The sequence below is a fragment of the Amblyomma americanum genome, chromosome 1 (assembly GCF_052857255.1).
Source record: "Amblyomma americanum isolate KBUSLIRL-KWMA chromosome 1, ASM5285725v1, whole genome shotgun sequence".
Classification (NCBI taxonomy): domain Eukaryota; kingdom Metazoa; phylum Arthropoda; class Arachnida; order Ixodida; family Ixodidae; genus Amblyomma; species Amblyomma americanum.
The window spans coordinates 153,081,532-153,108,861 of NC_135497.1; the positions used below are offsets into that span (position 1 = coordinate 153,081,532).

The 27,330-nt window shown below is 45.2% G+C and overlaps 1 protein-coding gene and 2 pseudogenes across 1 annotated transcript in view; 1 reads left to right on the top strand and 2 right to left on the bottom strand.

Annotated features, from left to right (window-relative positions):
• LOC144113964 (annulin-like) overlaps nt 1-27,330 on the top strand; it is a 49,040-nt gene that overhangs the window by 17,617 nt on the left and 4,093 nt on the right. The window contains exons 4-13 of the mRNA XM_077647380.1: nt 2,457-2,595; nt 3,329-3,447; nt 4,105-4,215; nt 4,938-5,112; nt 7,503-7,641; nt 9,174-9,280; nt 21,155-21,320; nt 21,433-21,512; nt 24,728-24,873; nt 26,320-26,464. Coding sequence (XP_077503506.1) covers nt 2,457-2,595; nt 3,329-3,447; nt 4,105-4,215; nt 4,938-5,112; nt 7,503-7,641; nt 9,174-9,280; nt 21,155-21,320; nt 21,433-21,512; nt 24,728-24,873; nt 26,320-26,464 — 1,327 coding nt within the window. The remainder of the gene's footprint in view (nt 1-2,456; nt 2,596-3,328; nt 3,448-4,104; nt 4,216-4,937; nt 5,113-7,502; nt 7,642-9,173; nt 9,281-21,154; nt 21,321-21,432; nt 21,513-24,727; nt 24,874-26,319; nt 26,465-27,330) is intronic.
• LOC144116700 (U2 spliceosomal RNA) lies at nt 10,978-11,129 on the bottom strand (annotated as a pseudogene).
• Nucleotides 14,985-15,958, bottom strand: LOC144116386 (uncharacterized; annotated as a pseudogene).

Below are 27,330 nucleotides of genomic sequence, written 5' to 3' on the forward strand. Positions count from 1 at the left end.
CGAAGTCCTCTTCTGTGTTCTTACAAGCGTAATAGACGCTCGGGCTGCTACAACCTCCCCCCCCCCACCTTCCCCTCTCGCTCCCATATAAAAAGAAAGCTCCAGTCACGCGACACTTGCGCCTTGACAGCGCTGTTTTTACTTTGCGCACCGGACGGGCCAGAGTTCATTGTGGTGCAGCGAAGAGCAGAATCGTGTTCGCTGTATTCTAGAAACTGGTGTGGCTATTACAAACGGTCTGCTACAAATTTCTGGTTACAACCAGGCGCCGAACTGCAGCAGTTCAAATTTAACGATTAGAATTTAGTTTACTGACGACCTATTACTTGGCTCAATTCACTTCCCCTCAGAAATTCGCCCCACTGGTGCCACTATACGGCAAGAGCCACCTTTGTCCGTCAAGAAGCTGAATTTCGAAATTACTTGCGGGCTTCGCTGAAATGCCCCGCATTCACTGCTCCATCAAATTAGTGGGCTGCACTTTAAGCGTTGTTAAAGCCTGAACGCTTTTAATTCAAGCTGATAGTACCGGTTTACATTTATTACATTTGCATTCTTTTGCCCATTTTCATGCGGCTGCACAAACAGCATGTAACGTCGAGTAACCGAAACGTAGGCGGCGTGCTACGCCAGGTGTCAACGGCAACCATAAATGATGGCCGCCAGGCGTGGCATATGTGATGGCTACCATTGATTTTGATTAACACCGGCAACTGCATAATTCTAGATAGATTTCGTTAAGTTACTATAAAGTGCAGGCAATTGTGCTTTATTTACGTACGTTATCCATTAGTGCGATAGTAGATACATCAGCGAGTTTTATATGGCAACCAGCAGTGCCTCTCTACCTATCTCATCGAAACGCGGTCAGTGTAAAAACGGCTCGCGAAAATGCTTGTATCGGCAAAGGTCATTATGTCACGTGAAGTCGAATAAAATTGCTCGCAAATATTCATAGTCGGCTTTCTTGAGAAAATTGTGCAGCGGGGTTTACAAGCATTATATGCTTAAAAATTCACTTCCTTTTCCTACCACGAGTAACCTGGCGGGTACCAGTGCCGCGCTCCTGCGAAAGAAAAGAGAGCCACGTATTATTATTGTAGAGGGACAGAGGCTTAGTCCTCTACAAATTAACGTGGCGTGACAAGGACGAAGCAAGCAGGCCGGGAACGAGAAATCAACTGCATTTTATTCTACGCCGCACGTGGCCCCACGCAGCCAGCGCGTCACGAGCCGAGGCGGCGAAGCACTGCTGATGATAGTGCCGCTACATTATCGCATTCTTCCAGCGAAATGGGTTTTCTGATGTTTAAACACAACATCGATAAATGACAGAAGCTATGACTCCATCACATGCTAGTACTGTCGGTGTGTAACTTGAGGTAAGAGCGATGAAAATTGCTCTCAGTTTGACTGGTTCAAGGGCACTTCCTCGGCTACTGCCCATCATTGAGACGGCGCGCGCACGCACGCACGCACGCACGCACGCACGCACGCACGCACGCACACACACACACACACACACACACACACACACACACACACACACACACACACACACACACACACACACACACACACACACACACACACACACACACACACACACACACACACACACACACACACACACACGCTTGAATTTGCTCTCTCGTCGAAGGGTCGCGTGCAGCTTATTTAAAATTCGTCCAGCAGAAATATTAGTATTAATGCTTAAATTTTAGGGCTAATAAATATATATTGGTACGAATACTAAAGCTGAAATATTAGTACTAATACAAATACTAGTGGGTTTCAGAATAGGGAACTCAAACTTTCGAGCCCCCTATATGCACTGTGTGCGGCCGTCTTGCTTTACTTTATTGACACTTTATTTACCGTGAATACGATAAACATATACCAATGAAGCGGCAAAGGCGAATTAACAGTGAAGCAAGCGGCCCCATGTTTCGACCGGACGCCGCCATGTTGCCCGACCCTATTCGGCGTTAGGAGGCCACGCTATTTCGATGTTCGTGGTTTAGCGTCGGCGGCTTACCAAAAAACCCAAACGATGTTTGGGGGAGGAGGATGAGGAGAGACAAAAGGTGTTTAGGTTCTGGCACCTCGTTATTGGCGACCAGTGGCGACTCGCATGGAGACCCTTTTATCCCTTTTGGCTCGAAGCAACAGGGTCCCCCCATACTAAAACTCTTTAGTAATGCTGATATGCACCTTGTATTCACCGCTTGAATGTTTTAGTTTAATTTATAACATGTACTGCTGATATGTTTGTTTGTTTTTTTCAAAAGCACGGCATGTTCTTCCATACGATAATAAAAGAACAGGCGGCGCTTATGCAAAGAGGACAGATTCATTCCTTGAGCAGAATAGCTTAAAGCGAGTCCCTCACGTTGAGGAGTGTGCTGAGAGCTGTCAGAGCACCAGCCGCGTTGTCGCTGTTCTCTCTTCCTCAGGTGATGGCACCAGTGACCTGCATCGTCGGATCCTGGTACATGGATGTTGACTCCAAGCTGCGTAGCGCAATGGATTCATCTGGCTCCACTTACACATACCCAGATCCCCTTTACATTTTGTTCAACCCGTGGAGCAAAGGTATCGCATGCCTTAACCTGATCCCTCTTCTGGTTGACGCAGAAAATGCTAACCGTCTCTGGACGAAAACGTGAGCTCGTTGACAGACAATGCCTCTTTAGTGGTCTTGATCAAACCATCTATTCTTCACTGCATTAGTGCCGAAATGAACATAGAAAGAGAAGCGTCGATGTAACAGTACGCTGGGTAATTTCGATGGCTGTGGAAAGGCTTTAGTATTATGGAAAATGTAACTCCTGGTTCGGCGTAATAAGCGTATTCGATATGAGAAAATAGCGGTCACAGCACAAATTTAAAAACTTAGTTTAAGAGTAATACATACGACCTTTGTCAAAAATATGCAGTCCATAAAGTTAGTTTTTCGCCCATGCAGTGCGAGTAATCTTCAGCATTCTGAATCTCTCGAAGGTGAGAACACCTTTCGTCCTCATCCACCGGACCTGAGGATTTCCAGGAGTGCTAAAAGGCCCCACTATCCAGCTGAGAAGCAAACGCCTTAGGTTTTAATACGTAACTGCATTAAACTATCGTAAGGTTTCTAGTAAGTTACATAAACAATGTAACGATGGTATCCTTCAATAGACAGTTAGAAAACGCTTGCTTGTCGGTCTAAACAACTTTTGAACTGAGTAAGAGAACGAAGCTTAACGGTGGCATAAAAGGGCACCATTTTGGGCCCGTGCACTGAAGACCAAGAAATAAAACAAGCTGCTCCTCTTTGCCTAATGCGTAGATGACACCGTCTACATGGAAAATGCCGAAGGGAGGTTCGAGTACGTGCTTGCGCACACCGGCATCATCTGGCGTGGAAGCTACAATAGCTTGAGACCCAGCCCTTGGAAGTACGGCCATGTAAGTTCTCCGACGACAGTTCTGCATAGACGGGACGGTAAGGCCAGGTTTATTAGTTTTTCCGGAGAAAATAAACTCCGCCGAAGCTGAAGTTTTCTCAAAGATGGCGCATCACTAACCAAGTCGAAATACATAGCAGCAATACTTTAATAAGCACGCCAAATAATGAAAAAAGACGCGTGGCCATATATACACAGCGCGACTTGTGTAACGTGAGCTGAGAATTAAAAAGCAGGGGTTCGCGTTGCCGCGGTGAAGCTCGCGCATTATTATTGGAGGTCGAGAACAGCAAGCTGGAATGTGTTGCACTTCATATTAACTTAATTAATCAACTAAATCAATTATTCAACCTCTAAAGCATTCGAAAAACTCAGAATTTTTCAATTAGAAAGCGGCAGCACGTAAATAAAGCGGCAATTTTTACACGTTAATTATTGTCATGCACCTTTAAATAAAGGATGACAATACTGCGCTGCTCATTCTGAAAGCAGGTTACGACAGGATGCAGGTGTTCCAAAGGGACCACTCGCAGTTCTGTGACACTCGGAGTGAACACAAATCGTAGCTAGTTTTAATTTATTTCTGCCTTCAGCTAGCAATGAGAAGGTAACGCCGGTGAAGCCATACAGCGTTAAGAGCGCCGATTCCCACTTACAGTTCGAAGAGAATGTCCTGGACTGCTGTCTGCACCTGCTGAGGAATGTTGGAAAGCTGCCTGTGCAAGATTGCGCCAATCCGGTCTTGGTTGCGCGCCATATTTCAGCAGTGGTGAGTGTCGCTGTGACGGCATTAACTCCTCAAATTGACATATTTTTAGTTGAACGTGAAGCATTATTGACCTAGCCGAATGCTTTCAGATCTCCAGAGGAGTATATCAGCCACGCTCGGTATTTTTGAATCAGCGACCAGAGCGAAGCACCAACTGCTAACAGTGAATCATTTGCTGATGCAGGTAGAAGGAACAGCAGGAAAATTATGCAACGAAACATCAATATTGTCAAAAGTGTTCAAGAACCGTTATTGATGCAATAATAAAAAAGTGCGTTTCTTAGCAGGCGCAAAAATGTTTCGGGAAAAAAAAATGTTGCTAACTTGAGCAACACTTTCAATTACATCCATCAATCTTAGATTAATGTTTTGACATTCATTTGTAAGTATAATGTCTACATTGATGTATTCATCATGCCACATGTCACTAATTCTTTTTTGTGGAGTGAAGGTATCCACCTGTGAATATTTTTTATTGTTTGATTTATCTTCTGTTAGCATAGAGCTGAAACGCCATACAAGAATAAGTCCTTGCCGTACGGGTATTGTTCGCTGAGGGGCCAGTCTGATTTAAGAGCTATGTAGAAAGCACGCTGAAATATAGCGTTAATAAGCGCATTTGTATCGATACTTTGCTTCTGTGTGTAGACACCACATCTGGCCCCTAGCCGCACAAAACGTCATGCATAGTACGTAAGACGAACCATGTGCCGTCACCACAGGTGAACTCGTCCGACGATCAGGGCGTACTCATGGGCAATTGGACCAGCAATTTTGCTGGCGGAGTCCCTCCGGTGTCATGGACTGGCAGTCACCCGATCCTCCAGCAGTTCTTCAAGACCAGAAAGCCTGTGAAGTACGGGCAGTGTTGGGTCTTTGCCGGAGTTACTACCGCTGGTGAGCTACACGAATTCTCGTGTGCAGACCATGTACATGCGCACATATGTAATAGGTAGCTTGCCCCTTAAGCACAAAGAACTTGGCGGCAGCGCAAGCGACAAGTGTGGCTTTGATATGTCCAAGTCTTACGCTGGAAGTTATTTGTGCACCGCTTTTGCAAAATTTGCACTTAATTAAGAAACAAACCCCATTCCTTCCTCTTCCTTTCTTCCTATCCGAGCACGTTTCAAAAGTGTATTACGAGTGGTAAGTCAGGATATTATCTTAAATGTCGTCAGTGACTCCAAACAGTTGAGTGCTAGAAGTTTCCTACAATAAAGACTTATGTGAGCCCATTCCTGCGTTTTTTTATATCGCTTTCTATTCTTTGTGGCTTTGCATGTGGTGCGTCAGGATGGTTATGGCTGCATCATTGGTAAGGAAATGTCGCCACGGGTTACTTCCCTGATATGAAATTCAAGAGCGTGCCCTCAAAAAGTAAAGCAGAAACGGCGCAACACTTCGAAGCTTCAGTTCTTAAAGAGATTTACATGCGCTCTGTGCAGGTGGATGGTACGTTAAGGCGGACATTGTGTACGTGACAGAGTAGAATTTAAAAAAAAACGTTCAATTGACTAAAATGTACTTATGAACATTCTAAGTTCTTGTTATGGCGCATACTGCGAATTTGAAGGGTGGCAGCAAGAAAGGCAAGCCCAGTTTCTAAAACATTTGTTTATCATTGTGGCTCCCGACATCGAACGTTCGACTTTTATAAAAATCTGCAACTTGGCTTTCCAGCGTTGCACATCTATGAAATGGCGTCGCTAACCAGCAGTCATACGAAGACGAACCACTGATCGTGCTTGCTAGCGCTTGGCAGCTGTGCGTAGTGTCATCACAGGAGCCACGTTAGCACCTCCAACTTCAAAAAACACATGACGCAAAAATTTTGAATGTGGCCATTTGGTCAATGGGAAAGCCAACTTAAAGAATGTTCAAAACTGTCTGTTTCACATTCGAAATGTTGAACCACAGTTACTATTCAGAAATTCTGCACCTCTTGCCTTCAGTACTGATGGCCATCAATTTCGCAGTATATAATTTGGCATCGGAAAATAATCCATTAGGTAATTTTAGTTACTGAATTACCTTTTAAGCGCACTATAACACGAACATTATGTCTTCCTTGCCGTGCAGTCCACATGCACACACCGAAACACCTTCACCAGACTTAATAGAAAAATCAATGTTAAAAAAATTCCTCATAGTGCTCTACAAGGAGCCGAAATCTCATGTGACAGAAGCTGCTCCGGAGTGTTGCTGTTATGTGCATTCTTTTCATGTTCCTCACGGAACATATCGCAGAAAAGGTGATCTACGCATTATGAAGGCTGTCGTCTGCAGCATCACAAAATATGTCTGCAAAGGTCTCTTTCACACAAATCAATTTGCTTTGCGCACTTTCCTCATTCCACTAAAAGCAGAATCTACAGGAAAAGCGTTATTCAGCAAAATCTCGTCAGTTATCTCTTAGATGATGAAGGGGGAAACAGATGCACCGTATTTCAGCAGATCTACAAGTTTTGGGTTACTTTCCTCCTCTCCCCCCATCGCGGACCATGACTTGCAGCTCCTATGCTGCGCTAGCAGGTGTACTTTCGAAAAACGCACATTTTTCGCTTGTTTTTGAGTACTAAACGCGTAGCGTTATCGCTTGACTCACAACTGAGAAACTGAGAAAAGTCGCTTCCACGAAATTTCGCTCTTGTCACAATATAGCAGCAACTGCTACTTACTCGTAAGGAGGAATCACTGCCAACGTATATAACTAGAAGGGCAGCAGGAAGTAGGCAAAGATTCCTCTAAAAAGTTATCAGGATCGCCCACGTGTGCCTAGTTAACTCCCTGGCATCGGTTCTTTTCTTCACCGTGGTGTCGCTTTGGAGGTGACATGCTTATCTGCGTCGACAGTGAGAAACACGCGCTTCGTCGACGTTCATCCCTACCCCCTGCCTCTTCTCTTTCCTTTCGATTGAATGGCAGTTCCCGCGTGCATGGGCTGCCGCCATCTCCCGCGCCCGTAAGAATACTCCTTTTGTTACTTTAGTGTACAACTCAAAACAGAGAGGGCGCCACAGATTATCAAGGGGCTTTATATCAAGCGTATGGGGAGGCGCAGAGGAACATAACTCGATTTTTTTTTCTGTACAGCCATGACACTCATTCTGTTAGAAATCATATGTTGAGAGGTTTGAATGATATATGCCAATTCCTCATGACATGATGGAAGATTCATTTGTAACGTGGTGGTTTTTGGCGACAATGTATATGCGGTGTAGCAGCAGTAAAATGCAAAAATGCATCCTCGTTTAAAATAATGAGCATGGTCTCCTCCGCCATTGTAGTGTGTCGAGCACTCGGCATCCCAGCGAGGACTGTGACCAACTACTACTCGGCCCATGACACTCACGCTAGCGCAACGGTGGATCAGTTTTACGACGACCAGGGCAAAGCTGTTGAAAAGCTCAACACCGACTCAATCTGGTGAGATATCACGAGGCAGATATTGAACGATGCGACAAAAACATGTAAACAATAAAATACAAGTATCCTTCTGTTTATTATTATTATTATTATTATTATTATTATTATTATTATTATTATTATTATTATTGTTATTATTATTATTATTATTATTATTATTATTATTATTATTATTATTATTATTATTATTATTATTATTATTATTATTATTATTATTATTATTATTATTATTATTATTATTATTATTATTATTATTATTATTATTATTATTATGTGCATTGTAACGTCTACTTGTGAAAAATCTGGTCTTTAACAACTACAATCTACATAATATCCTGTCGCGTTGAGACGTAAAGTTTGTATTTATGTTTAGAGCAAACCTACTGATAATGCCCACTCTTTCGCACGCTTTCTTTGGCGAATGCCGTATTGTGTAACAAATATTTTCATGGCTGAAAAGTGATTTTTTCGCTGGCTGGCGTCATGGCCGGCGCTCACCAACAGTCAAGAGGCAAAATAATTAACTGAAAAAATAGATGCCACAAAATAGGATCCCTATTTCTTTTTCTTTGCGTGCTCTCTAAACGTCAGCCGTTCTTCTCCATGCACGAAGTTTGCCTACAACTTACCAAAGCACTGCAGGGGTGGCCAAGTGGTCGAGCATCCGCCTCGCATGCGGGAGGTGCGGGGTTTGATTCCCAGTGCCGCGGGGTACCCACCAGTGATACAATAGGTACAAGCTTCCCCTGGCCTGGTGCTCGGCTTAATCACGGTGAAATGCTTGAAAAATGGGTTTTTGACCCCACCTTGAGAAATCGAAAATACCTTGTGCCATGGCGCTCTTTCGCCATAGTTGCCCTTGCGCCATAAATATTCATAATCATCATCATCAAGTTACCGAAACCTGTCACGACATGAGACTAAGGTGGAAACTAAAAGATGTCACCGTATATTGACAACACCAATCATGTTCTCGTCGGTTAAACACGGTTTTAAACACTAATCTATCACTAAAAATTGCGTTATACGAGCTGAAACAATGTTTCACGGTGAAGCTTTGGTGCTATCTGTGAATCCCATAATATGACAGTACATTAGCGTACATAACTTACTGTTGTTATATGCATCGTGGTTATACTTTCAAAAGGTGGTTTTGTTATGTCTTATAAACGTCTACGCTCGGTTCAGAGTTTTCCCCGCTGGGAAGAAAAGCTCCGAAAAGCGACACTTCCTTCGCGTCAACGAGCGTGATAGCTAAACAGCGGTGGAGACTACCGTTTAAAGAAGCAAATGCGCTTTCTTGTGCACAGCACAAAGTTGCGCCGCACAAATATGAAATGGAGGACAAAATCGGTTGGCGTGCATTTAATGGTACGGTGTGGCAACGCTGCGAACTAGAAACGAACAGTGGCTCCTTCCGACTGAAATAATTCACAAACTTTTTCTTTTTTTTTTTTGCGCGCTGTCAGTTTTCGCCTTTATTTTTTTTTCTTATTAATTTATACATCCACTGTGTTTCATACGCCCCGCAGGAACTTTCATGTGTGGAACGAAGTCTGGATGAAACGGCCGGATCTTGGAAAAGAAGAGTACGACGGCTGGCAGGTCATTGATGCGACCCCTCAGGAAATGTCTGGAGGTAACCACACCTTCGCGATACCCTCCTCGCCATTCTTCCACCCCATCTCCGTTCCTTGGTTTTATCCTGTCAGCGCGTGTTTTTTAAAGTAGCTTTTTAAAGACACGAAGGAGAACAAAAAAGCTGCCTAAAAACTTGTAATTGCATTTGCGCGGGCCAAAAAGCTCGCGAGCAGTGCTTTAAATTTGGAGAGCAGTATTGGAAAACTAACTCAGCGAGCTTTCAAATGCGTATTTTTGTCGTTCGATATTTCGAAACAGATGGCTGATTAAAAAAAAAATTAAACTCTGCTCACCTTCGACGTTGACGGCCTGAAATTTCGCAATACATAATCTTGCTCCATAACCCGTCATGCGGCTGAAGTTATGTACATTTCTCACCTGCATAGAAAACGTAAAATTGCTCTCAGAATGACTCCAGAGATTGAACGACATCACCTTTAAGCCGCTTCGACTATTGGTTTTGTAGAAAAAAAAAGTGGTACACCATTGTCCCCAATGACTTCGCAAAAACACCTAAAAAGTGGTACGTATCCTTAACTCGGTCTTTTTCACAGATCTGACAACTTATATTAGAACTGAAAATTGCTTCAAGAAGTATTATGAGACAGTCGACTGAATGAAAAGGCGCAAAAGCTGAGAATTTTTTTTTATTATTATTCTCCCCTCCAAGGTGGGTCTCTTTAAACGCTACTCCCGCGCTTGTAAAAACACACACAACACCACGGTGGCCTATTAGCGAAATATAAAAACACACTGAATGGATTGTTTGATAGTTGCGTGCGGTTGTATTCCCCACGCAAAAATATAGAACGTAGGAGCATCGTTTTCCGTTTGCGGGCTCTTGCAGCAAGTGAGACATATGTGTCCCGCTGTTGCAGACAGGGCTCAAATGAAAAAATAAAATTTTGATTAGTTGATTTTAGTTAATTAATGGTCTAAATGGGCAGTTCTATCACGAACGTAATGTCCGCCTTGTTGAACAGTCCGCCTGCACAGACCGCACCGACGATTCTCTCACTGATTTAAAATGATAATCTGTACACATTAAAAAAATCACGCGGTATGGCGATTTATCTGTGTATCGAACTATTCCACGATCTCCTTCGAGTTGGACATATCCGGGTTCGACTGCGTCGGGCAGATGGAAAGACCTGGGCGATGAAAAGTAGTTTTCACGACAGAAGTACATTTCATGGCAATATACTCTTCATGGTGCAGCGAGAGTAGTTAGTGAGGATGAAGCGTACAGGGCAGCATGGGCGGGTTCGTGAACAAGCCGCTTATGGCTGTAACAGGGACCAAACTATTCTAGAGAAAAAACTGTGTTATACTCAGAATGCCATCATCTTGACATGACCCAACCAGTCAGTAAGCGAATCTTAGATGTCTTGAATGGTTTCTGAGCGGTAAACACATTTCCTTTTAATGCAGTCCGGAATGCATTTAACGTCTACATTTGCTGGCTGCGACGTTCGCGACGTTCGCAGTCTTTTATCCGAAGAAAAACGAAATTTCCACGCCCAGGTAGGATTGGAAGCAGAAGAGATATGTCTGTCTGTCTGTTACTGCCAGGAAGAAGGAAAGGAAAGTGCACAGGCCTGCTCACTGGCTCAAGCCGAGCCACAATCGCTACCACGTGCAGATAGAAGGATAGTTGAAAGAGGGGATAGAAAGACAGGATAGTAAAGACGCGCTAAAGACAAGGCTGATCCCGGAGGTAGTGCAATACCGGGCCAACCGGTGGCGGGAGTGAAGCATCCTTCAAACTCGCCGCCACATTGCCAAAAATAAGTCCAACTTGGACCCGTAACAGATACTCTACGGGTCTGGACAAAACAAGAGATAATACAAGACAAGACAATACAAGATAATACGGACAAGAGATAATACAATGTTATTCTTCTGGGCTCGAAACAAGAAGCTTAAGAAAAGGAAGGAAAAGTACCAGACGAATAAGAAAGCAACCTGGACATGATGAATGTGCTCCACGGGAGCTCTCATAAGTAGACGAGCAGAGGAAAAGGCGCCGAAAATTGTAATTAGTCAAATTCGCCATTTTATTTAAAGAACACTAGAAGCAGAAGATCATATGAATGGTACCAAGCTGGACCTGAAAGAAGATGAAGCACAGCAAGAAGTGCCAATAAAGACGTAAAGGATAGCCATGGACTTATATGGAAGCTCTTGATAAAAGAAGAACAAAACATTAAATTGAACCAACTGAACAATCTAGAACAACTGAACAACCAACTAGCCCAGCTTTCCACCTTAACAGCAAAGCGAAGACGGTGTAACTGCCACGCCAAGCCCTGCGCCCCTTCCTTGCTCGGTCGCTCTTTGAGTTGCGAAAAGGAAGAGGTTTTGAGGAAAGGAAAGGCGCGTGTATTGCTGCCGTAGTCTTGTCTCGTATGCCCGACGTGTCGACAATTTTTTTTGGTTTGTTTTAAAGATATTGCTTGCATAAAGGTATTGTTTGCGCAATATTCAAACCAATGCTGCAGCTCACTGCGTCGCTTGAGGGCGTTTGTCTCGCTGCATTTCTTTATTTGCACAATGCAGAACTAGCACGATGAAAAGTTGTAATCATTATAGCTTTACTTTTCATGCGACGTTCACCATCTGCCTACTTGTATGTTTCGTACGTTATTTGTTCTCTTTATTATGCGGGGCAGCAGCCTCAGCATTTGCATCTGCATCGAAGCCTATATGTGTTTCATTGCCTTTCCCTGGCCGACTACTATTGTAAATGTTGAAGCATGAAGCGCAACACACACTCAGCCGCGGGCAAAAAGTCTGTTCAAGCGCATTCCCTGTCCCCATTTACGTGGTTGTGCTGTTTATGCTTATATTTTCATGTACGCTGTTTAACGGTCGATTTGCCGCAGACGCGACACAGAACAATACAGCGACGCAAAAATCTGTCATGCACTGTATTCGTGCAGCCTATATTAATTTTGCAGCTTTATACTTAGGAATTAGTAGTGGGGCCGAAGAAATAGATACTCCTTTAATGACGAAAGAGGAAGTAATGCAAGCCTTACAAGCAATGCAAAGAGGAAAAGCGCGAGAGAAGGATAGAGTAACTGCAGATCTGTTGAAGGACATGAAGATATAGCGCTAGAAAAACTTGCCACCCTGTATACGAAATACCTTATGACCTCAAGTGCACAGGTAGCATGAAAGAATGCGATTATACTAATCCATAAGAAATTGGATATCAACGAATTGAAAATGTTTAGCCCGATGTGCCTACTGTACATTGCTGACAAGGTACGTGCTAAGATAATCGCTAATAGAATCGCAGTGACCACGACATCTTCAATCAATCAAAGGAACAAGTTGGTTTTCGGAGAGGATATTCGCAAACAGACCACATTCATAGCATCGATCAGGTTATTGATAAATGCGCAAAATATAAGTAGCTCCCGTATATAGCCTTCACAGATAAGGAGAAAACATTTGATTCAGTATAAACCCCATCAATCATGCAAGCGTAGCGTAGCCGGGGTGTAGAAGAGGCGTACGCAAAGGTACTGGGGAATATTTATATAAACTGCCTGGCAAATACAGTCCTCCACAGGAAGGGCGATAGAATACTAATCAGGAAGGGTGTCAGGCAAGGTGACTGTGGTGTTCGCGGGTGCCGGCAAGCAAGAAGCGATAAGAAGGTTGCGTAGTACTTTATTGGGCGACAGCTTGGATGTTTTTCTGGCTGCACTCAAGCAGGTGCTCGCTTTTTGTAGAGCCACTGCTGACGTCACTTGGTGCGTCACTTATCACGCCGGTAACACTTCGGCGGCATGCATCACTTCCTCCACCGCAATTTGGAGAGTCACGGTGGCTCGTATCGGTCAGACGGCTTCCTGACTCGTTGAGGGTACCGCCTCGTAGGGCTGTTTCCGCTCACCACGGGTACGGGGCTAGTTGCGGAGATAGCGGTTGATGGCGGCGGACCGTCTGAAAGTTCTGGATAACAGATGTCGATCTCCTCCCGCATCGCAAATGGGGACGCCATTGTCGCAGCCGAGGATCGCAGCAAGTGGTCCTTGTGTCGCCACCACGTGCAGGATACGTAGGGTGTCTGCACCTTGACCTCGTACGACACTGGCCCGGTGCGCTGCCAGAGAGTTGCGTTGAGCCATCTTGGTCCGCTCTTGATTTTCGAGATCTTTGTCCACGGATGGCCACCATACGTAGCTTCGGGCGAGTTTCTTGCTTCGTACGATGCCTGGATGTCCCTGGTGTAGCTCCTCCAAAACTGGATGTTGTAGCTTTGGTGGCACGAGCACCGGCATTCCATGCATCAGGAACCCTTCGTGGACAGTCAGTTCGCTGCGTCTGTCAAAGTAGAGTTTCAGCAATTTATCAGCATGCGAAGGCCACCCTTTTTTGGTGAAGTTCAAGACTAGGCCGAAAGCAGGATCACGAGCTGTGTGGCGCGCGATCTCTTTGCTCGTCACAAGAAGAGATGCCAAGCGAAGCGCATAAAATGTCTCACTCGTGTTGTCCTCACCGTCCGTTGTTCCTAACGGAAGTCGCGAAAAACAATCCGCGTCCACGTTGTCGGCTGACTTTCGGTAGACAAGGTTATACTTGTAAACTGAAAGCGTTACAGCCCACCGTTGTAGTCTTGCGGCAGCTACCGCTGGGATGACGCTCTTCGGACCAAGAATTGTTTGTAGCGGCTTATGGAGTGATTTAACGTTAATTGCCGACCATGAATATAGAAATGAAATTTCTTAATGCCAAAAATTAGGGCAAGCGCCTCCTTTTCAATGTGGCTCTAGTTCTCTTCTGCCTTTGATAGATTCCTGGAAGCGTGAGCAATTGGTCTTACAGTGTTGTCTTTCATAACGTGCGATAACACGGCGCCGAGACCGTACGCAGACGCACCGCACGACAGCTGCAGCGGTAGGGCCGGGTCGTAGTGCGCAAGCACTTCGCCTGATGACAACACTGCTTTGATGGCTTGAAATGAGTCCTCAGATTTTCGGTCCCAGGACCAGGAGGCGTCCTTCTGTAACAATCTGTAGAAAGGTTTTGCAAGCGTTGCCAGCTGCGGCGTAAACTTGCCATAGTAGTTAATGAGACAGAGTAGGGAGCGCAACTGTGCCACGTTAGTAGGCGCCGGGGCTTTCAGTAGAGCTTAAACTTTTTCCTTTGTTGGTTTGACGCCAGTCTTACTGATAACATGCCCAATACTTGCATTTTTGGCTCTTGACTCGGACACCTTTTCGCGCTAGTTTTTGAAACACAGCTTCAACATTTTTGAGGTGCTCTTCGGCAGTATCTCCTGTCACAAGAATGTCGTCTAGATATCATGTTACTCCTGGCAGTCCCTTCAATATGTTATTCATAATACGCTGAAACATTGCAGGTGCTGAGACGACTCCGAAGGGTAGCCTGTTTACAGCAAACAGCCCTTTATGCGTATTCAGCGTGAGACGCTTTTTAGAGTCCTCCGACATCTCCACTTGTTTGTAGGCTCTGTTTAGATCCAGATTCGAAAAATACCGCCCTCCGGCAAGTGCAGCTAGTATCTCATCAAGCCTAGGGAGAGGGTACGGCTCTGTGTCTAGAACAGGGTTCAGGATCATCTTGTAATCTTCGCACACACGTATTGTCCCGTCTTTTACCGGCACGATAGGTGTGGAAAACTCGCTAGTAGAAACTTGCGTAATGACGTCCATCTCCTCTAGCTTTCACAGCTCTTCCTCCACAGCTGAACGCAGTGCGAAAGGCACGTTTCTAGCTTTGAGAAACTTTGGACGTTTATCCTTGAGAAATAAGGTAGCTTGCTCATCTTCTATTTTGCCAAGGGTGTCGACAAAAATGGTGATATATTTGTCTTGGAGTACTTTCAGTCTCTTGCCGCAGCTCTCTTGGTTTGCGTCGAGGTGCAAATCGTAGCATAGCTTGTGCAAACCGCAGATTTCGTCCCAATCTAAGCGCAAATTTTCGAGCCACTCGCGTCATAGAAGAGCTGGTCCGCCGTAGTCTACGAAGTACAACGGAAGGTCATCGACTTGGGCCTCGTACCTTACGGCTGCTTTAAATACGCCGCAGGGCTGGACTTCTCCTGTGTATGTTTTCAGTCGCAGTTCCGTCGGGTCGAATTTTAAAGGCGGTCTAAGTCTCTTGAACTGTTGCCTTGATATTACAAACACCGTATAGCGCCTGTGTCTAACTCCATACGCAAAGGTGCACCTTGAATTTCGACGGTGATGCTACGCCAGGTTTTTCGAGACAGCATCTGGACGTTTCCCGTGTCGACACTTTCAGGAGTGCTTATCCACTTCCTTAAACAAGACGCGGATTCGATCCCGGCCGCGGCTGTCGAATTTCGATTGAGGCGAAATTCTAGAGGCCCGTGCACTGTGCGATGTCACTACACGTTAAAGAACCCCAGGTGGTCGAAATTTCCGGAGCCCTTCACTACGGCGTCTCTCATAGCCTGAGTCGCTATGGGACGTTAAACGCCCTTAAACAAACCAAACTTCCTTAAACTCGTTGGCTTCTGCTTGGGACCACGGCAGGCACGCTGAACGTGGCCTTTCTTGCCGCAGTTCGTGCACTTATATACGATATGCGGACAGGCGCGGGTAAAATGCTTGTCAGGGCCGCAGCGATAACACTCGAAAGAATGCTTTCTTTTGGCTGCGTCTTCAGCGCTCATTTTGTGAAAGTCGTTGACAGCATCTCTAGCGTGCGCTTCCTGAACATTTCTCTTAGCTTCTTCCAACGTAAGTGCGCGCTCAATGACTTTTTGGAATGTCAACGTTTTGCCTTCTGCAAATAAGTATCGCTGAATATCGGTGCGGAATAAGCCGCACATAAACCTGTCACGAAGCAATTCACAGGTCTGAGCGAGTTTTCTGAGCTCGGCTACGTACTGTGCGATACTTTAATGTTGCAGCTGACATCTGTGAAATTTTGCTCGCTCTGCGATCACAGACATTCTCGGAGTGAAGTGATTACGAAGCAATTCAGTTAGTTCCTTGAACGTCTTTTCCGATGGCTTATGTGGTGCGGTCAAATATTTCAAGAGGCTGTACGACTTCGGCCCAATGACGCTTAGCAAAGCATGCACCTTGAGGTTTTCCTGAACTTTGTTCACCGCAAAAGAGGAAATCAGGCGTTCTTCGTAAGATAGCCAGTCACTCACAGTTTCGTCGAAGGCTTCTACTTGACCAATCTGACTGGATGCTGCCATCTCCGACGTCCTGTTGCCTTTGGTCGTAGGTGCGGTTGAATCCAGACTTGCTCATCAGACTGTTGCCTCGGTACTTCGTTTGCCCAGCTTCAGCGCTTCTTTCCTGCGTCTTGCCTTGCTTCCGCCATACTCGTCGCCGGTTGTGGTGTTCGCGGTTCCCGGCATGGAAGAAGTGATAATAAGGCTGCGTAGTACTTTATTGGGCGACAGCTCGGGTGCTTTCTGGTTGCGCTCATGCAGGTGCTCGCTTATTGTAGAGCCACTACTGGCGTTACTTGGCTGGGGCTGACTAGGGAGGTGCTGGGGACAAGAATCAATAGAGAACACCTCTGTAACCTTCCCTATGCTGATGGCATTGCTCTACTAGGAAAGTCTGCAGAGTAACTTTAGGACATGACTCAGAACCTAAATGCTCAAAGGAAAACTGTGGGGATAAACATTAATATGAAGGAAACTAAAGTAATGTAGTTAAACGCTCTCGATAAGCAGCATGGTTTTGAAAGGGGACCGGAAATACTACTATCTAGGCTGGGTAGTGACCGCAGATGCGTATTACGAAAGCGAAATAACTATAGAAATTATGAATGTGGTACAAAGCATTCCGAAAGTAGTCGCGGGTCATTAATAACAGCTCACCAGCATACTTCAACAGGAAAGCATATAATATCTTGTCAATACTTACCCTATAGAACGGTAAATGCAGGTTATCTAAATGGCTGGAAATTAAATGGAGCAGAGTGCAGTGAGCTTTTTTTAATTAAAATGGTAGTGGCAACTTCAAGAGACATAAAGGAGCAGAGAGGGCTGGGAACAAAAGCAGGAGTTAACGATATCCTAGCTTAGATAAGATCAACAAAAGGAAATGGGCTTGGGCAGTGCATGTAATGTGGAGGAAAGATAGCTGATGAGCAGTTACGGGAACAGAGAGGCAGGGGAGGCAGAGAGTGAGGTGAGCATTGAAAATTCGAAGTGATAGAGTGGCCACAGCTGGCGCATGCATGACTTAGAATTCAGCATAATGTCTTATTTAGCGCCGTGCCTGTTCTATCATTCTTTATAAAAGCATCTAACTTGCCGCTCCAGAACCTTTAAGATTTGTGAGAATCTGCAAGCTCTGACGTGATTCACTTTGCGTTGAAGACTTTGGAAAGTGCACTTTCCGCTCAGTAATAGATGCCGCCACGTAACTATGCAAAGCAATACCGCAAGAAACCAGTATTTTAGCAGATAAGTGATTTCACGAAGCAAGGCCTAAATCTACGCCAACAAAGCGAAAATTTCAGCGCGAAAAAAAAATGCTTCTTTACGACGGCTTAATAGTGCCAAAAAAAGAGCCGACGACTCCCGAGATTTGTACTTCATGAGTTTCATCTCACCTTGAGTCACCAATTACAGCCGATGAACGGGGCTGTAAATGTAAGCTGCTATCACTGTCAGCCTAAAAGTACCCGGAGAAGGTTAGGTTGTCGCAAGTCATTGAAGTCTGGAAGCTGAGTAAGTGAAACCAACGATTTGACTCCAATTTTAATTCAGAGCATGACGCTCAGAGATGTCGTTTCTTCGTTGAAGTTGAGGTCGAGGGAGTAAGAAAACTGACTGTTGCCTCCTTTCTTCCCGCGTACGCATCACTGTCATTATGCTTCACCGTGCTTCGATGATAACAACTGCAGCACATATGCGTGGATTGTGTACCCGGAGAATGTTTTGTACATTCAATCTAACAGATGATATTTGGCTTCAACTTCGGTAACACAGCCTTTCCTTTTGATGACATTCTTTGCGACTGAAAAGAAAAGGTGTTGCCGGTGGGACAAGACGTTTTCCAGTTTAGCCACTTCTTAGTACCGTCTCACTTCTTTTAGAACAAGACTGGGGCTTTTTTAATATTCGTTTTACTTTTTATTTTATGATGTGCACTATCTAGAAAAGCGATACGAGTGATACTGCAATCATTTATCGGTCAGCTGTTAAACAGTCAGTTGTTACATCATAGCTGTATTCAATCGAACATGTCCAGCTTGAAGCTATTTGTTCTTTTGATTTGCCTAGTGGCCAGCGTTTCATTAATTTTTCGACTTGAACGCTGTTGAACTTTTTTTCGTTAAAAGCTGCCTGTGCATCCTGGAATTATTTGCAGTTATTTGCTCATCTTTCCTATTCAATGCTTTCATTTGCGAATGGGGACGCTCTGAGAAAATTCACAGCCCCAGTTCTGACTTCCGATAGCGAACACTTGAATCGAATTGAATGTTTATTTTTCTCTGTTAAATACAGGAAATACGCCCTGGACGAAAAGCTATGAGGGTAGCTTGAGAGGTGCCCGAGGCCCCAGTAGGACAAGTTAAAAAAAAGTAAAAATACAGAGCAAAAGAGCATGTGCACACCAACATGCAAACAAATACATAATGCACTACGTGACATTGTATAGAACGGCGAAATTTTCGCTCATGAAACAAGGAAAAAAAAACAAGAAAAGTATTAGGCCAAAATAAGACCGTCTAACAGTATCCAAGACTTCGTGGCTTAAACCTTACGATATTAAGTGCTCAAAGTAATGCTGATCTAGACAAGGAAAAGAAATACGAAGCTGCATGAAAGAAATACAATTTAAAGTCCTTCATGGGTGCTGCAAAAATGATTCCTACTGTCCATGTATCAAGCCTCCGACACTAGTCTGCTAGTCGCCATGAAGAAATCAAAGAAATAAGTGGCACCTTTAATAAATAATTTTTGCGTTTTTCAGTTTCCATGGGCGATGTATTAGAACGCAGATACTAAATCTGTAAAAGCGTACATATAAACATTATCAAACCGCTATGAACGCGGAGAACCAGGCCCGAACCCCAAATACGCCCAAACGGGCAGTCGCCTGTGAGCCCCCAAACGGGCCTGTGTGACAGCACTGCCGACCCGACCGGCGATGCACTCGGCACAGTAGACTATGCAGGGCATAATTTGCCCCCTCGTCATTCAAAATAACACGACAACGGGCACAAGTCTTGCATGCAACTCGAGTTTCAATATTGAGCCCATCTCAACGAGAACAGCGGCAAAGCAGGTTCTAGTAAGATAACTTCGCAATTAGTCGAAGTCCTTTATTCACATTTTTATGAATAAGAAATCAAATTCAAGGAGGCACAAGACAACTTACGTGCTGTAACGCGAAAACATTTGTGCATGAATTATGGCGCCATCTGAGTTTCAGTGGGTGCCGCATCATGGCGCTACGACACGCCAAGCAAGAAAAGGAGAAAGCGAACTAGAAAATTGACAAGCAAATATCTGGACAGCAGTATGGGGCATGTCCGCAATTATTGGTTAAGAAAAAGGTTGAAGAAACCGAGAGAGCTCTGTGGAAAACAGGGATGCTGACGGAATCGGCACTCGGAACATATAGGATCTTTAAGCAGGAAATTGCCAAGGAAAATATCTATGATAATTGTAGGGAAGCTCTTTGTTGTTTGAGGCCAGGACGGGAGTTTTGTGGACAAAGACGTATAGAGTCAGGTACTACGAGGTAGACACGTTGTGCGGTTTTTGTGGAGAGGAGGAGAAAACGGCTGAACACTTGACACTTTTCTGTAAAGGGCTTCACCCTGCAGTGGAAAGCAGCGGCGCTGATTTATTCAAAGCATTGCGGTTTAAGGACAGTGAAGGAAAAGTAGATTTTAAGCGGGTAGAAGTAACCAAGCGAAGGTTATTTGATTGCTGGCTAAAATCAAGACAAGATTAAAATTTCAGAAGCCATGGCTAGGTGGCTTGAAGCATCGCCCGATTTAAAGGGTTCAGCCTTATCCATCCATCCATCCATCCATCCATCCATCCATCCATCCATCCATCCATCCATCCATCCATCCATCCATTCATCCATCCATCCATCCATCCATCCATCCATCCATCCATCCATCCATCCATCCGTCCGTCCGTCCGTCCGTCCGTCCGTCCGTCCATTCATCCATCCATCCATCCATCCATCCATCCATCCAAGAAGTAAAGTTACCGGAAACGTGCTTTTGTACTCGGGTAATTACGACATCTGTAATTTATATGCTCATAATTACTCATGTACGCTGCTAAGGCAACTCTGTATTCACTAGAAGCGTATTTATTCAGCTGCAAACGCCGCTCCATCGTGGCGCAGTGGAATCGTCCCAGTCTCGCACGCCGAAGGCCCGGGGTCGATTCCCGCCATGACCCAAATATCCTCTCCATTGACAATTCGTGCCTTTTTGGTTTATCGATTGGATTGTGGATTATGGTTTGTCTTGTTGGATTATGGATTGGCTTGTTGGATGGTTATGAATTGAATTGTAGATTGGTTATGAATTGGTGAAAGCCTGACACATCCTGTCCACGCCACTCATGAGCCATGAAAGGCTTTCGCCGTAAAACCAGCGGTTGCGCGCTCTGACCGCCGGCGCTGGCTGTCAAGCTAAGCGTTACGCTCGAGTGAAGCTTCACGCTTCAGGGCTTCAAGTTTCTGCACCCTAAAGTCAAGCGCATAACCGACTCCTCAGTTTCTCAGTTAGCAGTCGCTAAACACAGCTCTCGCTGCAATTAGGTTAAAAATTTAACTGCTGTAGTGCCGCACATTTCGTTTATGTAAGGAGCTTACAAGGTATGCGGACGCCCATATAACTGCCACTCTTATTATTGCAGGCATCTTCAGCTGTGGACCGGCAAGTGTGAAGGCTATTAAGGCAGGAGATCTTGCTAAGCCATATGACTGCACTTTTGTGTTTGCTGAAGTGAACGCTGACCAAATCTACTGGCGCTATGAAAGCCCTAGGAAACCTCTGAAGATGCTGAAGAAAAGCACCGATAAGTAGGTTTTCAAAATCTCGAAAACTTCTTTTGGAAACGTTCAAACGCTTTTAGTTACCTTCGGCGCAACTGTCGCTGTGTGACCCACCACGGCATCGTTTCTATGCTTCCAGGGTTGGGCAGCATTTGAGCACGAAGGCCGTGGGTCGATGGGACAGGGAAGACATCACTCACGAGTACAAGTTCCCAGAGGGTACGTGAGTATTAATGCGTGTGCTGGAAATACGTTCGGAAATTCATTGTCATGCCCTGTTAGGGATTTGTTCCAATTATAGCCCCGTTTGCATCCGTTTCTTACGTGCCATTTATCAAAGATATGGCACATCCATTTCCAAGGCCGATGAACGGGTAATCTAGCATTCCTCCGAATTTTACAGATGACGTCCAGTCCGACTTTTCTCCGCATGCTTACACGCGACATGATGCTATCGCCTGCAAAGCACAAAACAAGCTCATTGTAGAAGCAAAATATATATGCTCTGTATGTCTGGAATGCTGCTCTGTCGTCCCTTACCCTTACCCTTACATCCGTCCGCCGTGTCCACCTTTCCTCACTAAAATGTGCATATACATATGTGTACTTAACCACAGAACCATATGGGCTACTTTGGCCAGGATATTGTTGTAGCCAACGTACGTCCTCTTTGCAGTCTGTCTAGCGTACACGAACACTGAATTGCAAGTTTAGAAACGAGAGTGCACGCACAGACAACGAGGAATTTTTCCCTCGTTTCGAAGTTGCCGAAGTTGAGAGGGACGAAATTTTTCCGAGTGCGCGGGCCGTGTAAGAAACGAGCTCGGAAAGCTGAACGCACGCTCAACAGCGGAAGTAGCGAGGCACCAAGACCTCGAGGAGCACAACGCACGAGACTGACGTAGTGGCCGCGTCGCGGTAAAAGCTTGTCCTCCCTGCGTGGAGGGAGCCTAACCGATTCTGCAGGCATTTTCAATAAAGTTGTTCTCTCTCGCTCTATCGGCGTCTTCCAAGGGATCTAAATTGTTTCAATTTTGGATACAAACTGATTCAGTGGAAGAACAGGATAACTTTTAGAAAGTGATTTGCAGTTTTTTTTATAGTTAGCAGAAAAAAAACTACATTTGAATAAGTTCGTGCATGAGTAGAAAGGAGCACTGTTTAGCGGATGGTAGCTTCTTGGTGAGGATGGTTTAGCGAACGTTAGGTAACTGTTTGTTGAGAGGCAATTAATAGAATTAACAATACAGTGCAAAGACCTCGCAGCATAATAGCGATGGTGCTCTGAAAATGGAGACGAATTCACAGACAGCATGGAATAAGGGGAGAAGTCACGATCATGACGCTGAAAAAATGAAGGGCCTGTACATGAATGGCCTGCATCTGTACAGCATCAAATTTCTTAATTTCGGTTATCGTGTGCGGGCTGCAGATTACGGGCCCATAATAAAGAAGCGGTTGGACTACTGATTCCACATAAGAAGTTTGGTTTGTTTTGGAGCGCTGTATAAAGTGCGATGCAAATATCAAAGCTTTTTCGAAGCCTTACCGAGTGTTGAATCAATATGCGCTGACCACGACCACAACCCCAGGATACTTGAACTCAGATATTCGGTTTAATAATGACCCGTCGGAGCAATAATTGAAGTCTGAAGGAGACGGCTTGTTAGTTAAAGTGAATACAACAGTTTTAATTGAGTTTATGCTCATACTCCGCTTATGACATCAAGAAAGAAACTTTAAAATGAGTCACTAAGGCGATCGTGATCCTGAAAGGTGTTTTTGAGCAACACAAGACGCAGTCATCGGCCCGTAGACGAATCTTGGTTGCGATGTTGCGTGGAAAATCATCAACATAAGTCAAAACGAGGAATGGTCCGATAACTAAACCTTAGAGAACTCATGAGGTTAGGCCAACTGTGGTGTTTTCGGTATCGTTGAAGGACTCTTACTGAGCTGGTGAGTAAGAAAACAGGAAAACCAATCAACTGGGCGAGGATTATATAAAGTGACTTGGACCTTTTTTTTCAGAATATGGAATGAGGTATCGCATCGAACGCTTTAGATAAATCTGTAAATATTACGTTAACATGACCCTTACAAACGATGCTTTGAGCGAGGTCATACGCAAGCTCTACTAGTTGTTTATAGTACTAAGCCCTTGTCTGAAACCGAGTAGAACGTTGAATAAAGTTTGTTTGGTTTTGTTTTTGAGGTTTAACGTGCCAAAGCGACTAGGCTATTAGGAACCTCGTTGTGGAGGGCTGCGGATAATTTCGGCCACCTGGGGTTCTTTAGCATACACTGACATCGCACAGTACACGGGCCTCTTTCATTTCGCCTCCATGGAAATGCGACCGCCGCGGCCGGGATCGAACCCGCGCCTTTCGGGTCAGCAGCCGAGCACCTAATTGCTGAGCCACCGTGTCTAGGTAATAAGTTGGTCCATTCAAACAATTCAATTATGTGCTTGTGAAGTATGTGCTTCAAGAGTCTGCAAGATGGAGATGTCAGTGGCGTAGGCCTGTAGTTACTCAGTTTACTCTTATCTCCCTACTCATACAGGGTTAGTACCTTAGATAATTCTCAAAATGAAAGGCGATAAAAGAAGACCATGCTTAAAAAAAACCAAGGGTAGGGTAGCGGGTTGTGAAAAGTGAGAAACGAAGTTGGCTTGCTGGGTGCGGCCCAGTCAAAATATTTTTGTGTTGCTCGCTTTTATGTTTCTATACTTCCCCAAACAAAATCGCAAGTTGCGTCAAGACCTGCCTCCCAGCGACATCGAAGGCAGTAACAATCGGATTAAGACTGATAGCTTCATACACCGCGAAAATACCTGTCCCATCAAGCACCATTTGACTAGTACTAGGATGAGCCTTCAGATCGTGAAGTTATTCACAAGGCACTTCGAGAGATTCTTGTTAGAAAAAGAGGTACTAATAAAAAAAACTGCGCTTTTAGTGCATGCTGTCTTTGCTAAAAGTATCCAGGCAATGTGGTTTGCTTCTCTGCCTGATACTGGAGCCCTTACGGCACCCCTGAATACCAAAAGGTCTCGACAGCTGAGCACAAGAGTCCGCCTTATCTTACACAGCTTTAGAGCTTAGAAGGTGATATACATCTATGTGCCCCACGACAAATTAAGAAACAAACCTTGTTACCTACTTAATTTTTGCAAAGATCTGCGGCATGTGTAAATTTTATTTCCGGCAGGCGGCAAGCCTCGTCGAAGTATCAGTGACGGCCATCATTTGAAACTTTGTGCTCAGCCAACACTGCTCGGAAACAGTAGCTTACAGAACTACTCTCTATGCATTAATGGCTCCCATAATCGAGCACAGAAAGTAAATAATCCTGCTTGTCACAGAAGACTTACAAAACAACTTATAATGACTTGCTCGACACTCGTTAACTGGTGCGTTTTTGCCATGCAGGCACCGAAAGGGAGAGGGACATTGTTCTGAAAGCTCTAAGAGACAACAACCATGCCTATTCTCGGTTCTATCTGAATGACTCTATGGACGATGTGCAATTCAACATCGAGCCCATCAAGGACGTCCTCGTCGGATCTGGGATAGTGGTACGTGGAGTGAATGCTTTGTGAACGAAACGAAGCAAATAAACTTGTACGGGGATCACGTCATTCAAAGTAATGTAGAGAGGAAGTGAAATATATGAAGTTGTCAAATGTAAAGCTATTATTTACCGCTTGCTACTGTACGAATTTTCTTAATGTATTCCCCTTGTCGTGCTTTTTATTTGCAGAACTTTTAATGAACAGTTTCACTTCGGTTTTCAGTGCCAGTATATTACATCTGCAGCTCTCATATTCTAATTTCATTCGAATATCAATTCTTTTTTTCTCTCTCTCTATTACTGGCTCGAGGGCCCTGTGCTGTCGTTGCCCCCAGGGGCAAGAAGTCGGAGCGGCGAATCATAAGGAATGAGCCTGGAGGCAGGGCGCGTGCCAGGGTTTCTCTTTCCGCGATCCACTTCACGTCCACGCACGCTGAGGCTGAACCGACAGAGGGAAATACCAAAGATATCAGCTTGAACAAAATCGATATAAATTCAGGATTCACATGTAGACATTTGTAGGGTACAATACAGAGAATCGGTTGCTCAAGCTCACCTGCAGGCTCCTTGAAACAGGAATCTTTACTTGATCAGGCGGGGCTGTACGCTTTCCCGTGCTTCGGTCGCCCTGTCGAATTCTTTTTAGGCCTAGTTAGGACCCCACGACCCGGCTGCAACTGGATTCGTAGCCTGCGTCCTAGCTCTCCATTTGCATTCCTCCTATCTTCACAGCGAAATTCTTTCCCCCGGGCTCAAACCTCTCCCTCATCCATTTTCATCCACCGCCACCGGAAGCGCAAACATCTCCCGAATACCTCCTGCAGTCTGAAACGTCCTGCCCCCTTTGCGGGACCGTTTATGACCTGCGCAGACATCCACCTGGCAGCGTCGCTGATTGCGTATCACTCAGAGGCGTGGGGCCTTTCCTCGGAAACTCTAAATGCGACTGTTCCCTTCCACAGAGTATCGGCAGCCAGCTATCTGCCCACTGAAAGGCAGCGGGAGCTGTACGTTCGGAAGAGGGGCAGGCTATCCCTCTTTTCGGCAGTCGGGTTCACTAATGAGCTTATACCCGAAATCCGATCACGCCCGGTGCCATAAAGACGTTCGCTTATGATTCAACAAAAAAAAAAAGGAAGATGCCTTCGGAAAATTGTAGCATTGCATCCTTATGCATGGCACTGTCGCACTCCGATTACGTATTAGAACCACCATCTCGTTATATATAGCTACACTCTTACGACTGCCGAGTTCCTTCATTCTTTTTCCTGGTGTCACCGTATCCACTAACCTTTCATGCTGCCTATCACACTGTTACACCCGGTCTCCTGCTTTTTAGTATTAAAAGCGAAAGCGGTGAGATGAAATAAACTAACGGATACTAAAATCATTTGGCACGCGTTGAACTTATTGAAACGACGAGAGCCTCAAAATTTGGCGATGCTTTCAGGTGCGTGCTAAAGCCGTCAACAAAAGCGCAAGCAAGCGCTATGCGTGCAAGGTCATCTTGCGCGTGGAGACGGTCAACTACACCGGAGTCACACGAAGAGCGCTTAAGCACCAGAACTTTACACTCAACCTACAGCCAGGTGCTGGTAAGTGAGCACACTCTGGAGCTTCCTGCAGTCATTCTTCTTGGCCTACATCCCGTCGAATGTTGTCTCTGAGGACAGGGCCAGTGTGTTTCGGTCGCATCATGAGGCATACCAATGAGGTGCGCCCATGATACCTGCGAGAAATCATCATTCGGGTAGGCAGTTTAGCCTTTTGCTTGACCGTCCAGTGCACAACAAAACACGTTGTGGGGCTAGTTGGTGAAGCACGCTTTCTTGACGAAGTTTCTTCAGCGGACAAAAACGCGGACACAGAAAGAAAGAAGTACACAGGACGGGCGCTGACTCCAACTAACTGAAGCTTACACATTCAGCGTTTAACAGTGAAGGACCAGAGCGCATGCGGGTGGGATATTTCCGGTAGATTCCCCGGTAGATTGTGGTAGCGCTGCAGAAACTTCGTTAAGGAACCATCCAGTGCCTAATGTAGCGAATTTGCAGCATGCCGAACGTACCGTAAAATATCGAGCATCCGCCCATACTAGAATACCCCCCCCCCCCCCCCCATTTTGAGAATTTGAATTTTCCCAAAAAACCGAGCAAGCGCCCATGCGATTACGTCCCATATCCGAGGTACGCTCAAAAACCCGATGACGCATCAAGCGCCCATTGTTCGGTATCTTTGTGAGGCTTATCGTGGAGGTAGGGGAGGGATGTAAACGCGGCAATAAGATCATTGCTCATGGTCAAGCAGTTTCCAAGGGATACCGACAAAGGGACCCGACGGAAGCTGTCGGGACAACATGTCCTGAACTTCGTGTCCACAGCGTGGGGGGCAGTATCGGAAGGTGTGATACGGGAATCCTTCAAGGGCTGAGGCATTACGGCAGCGAGGACGGAGCGCCCAA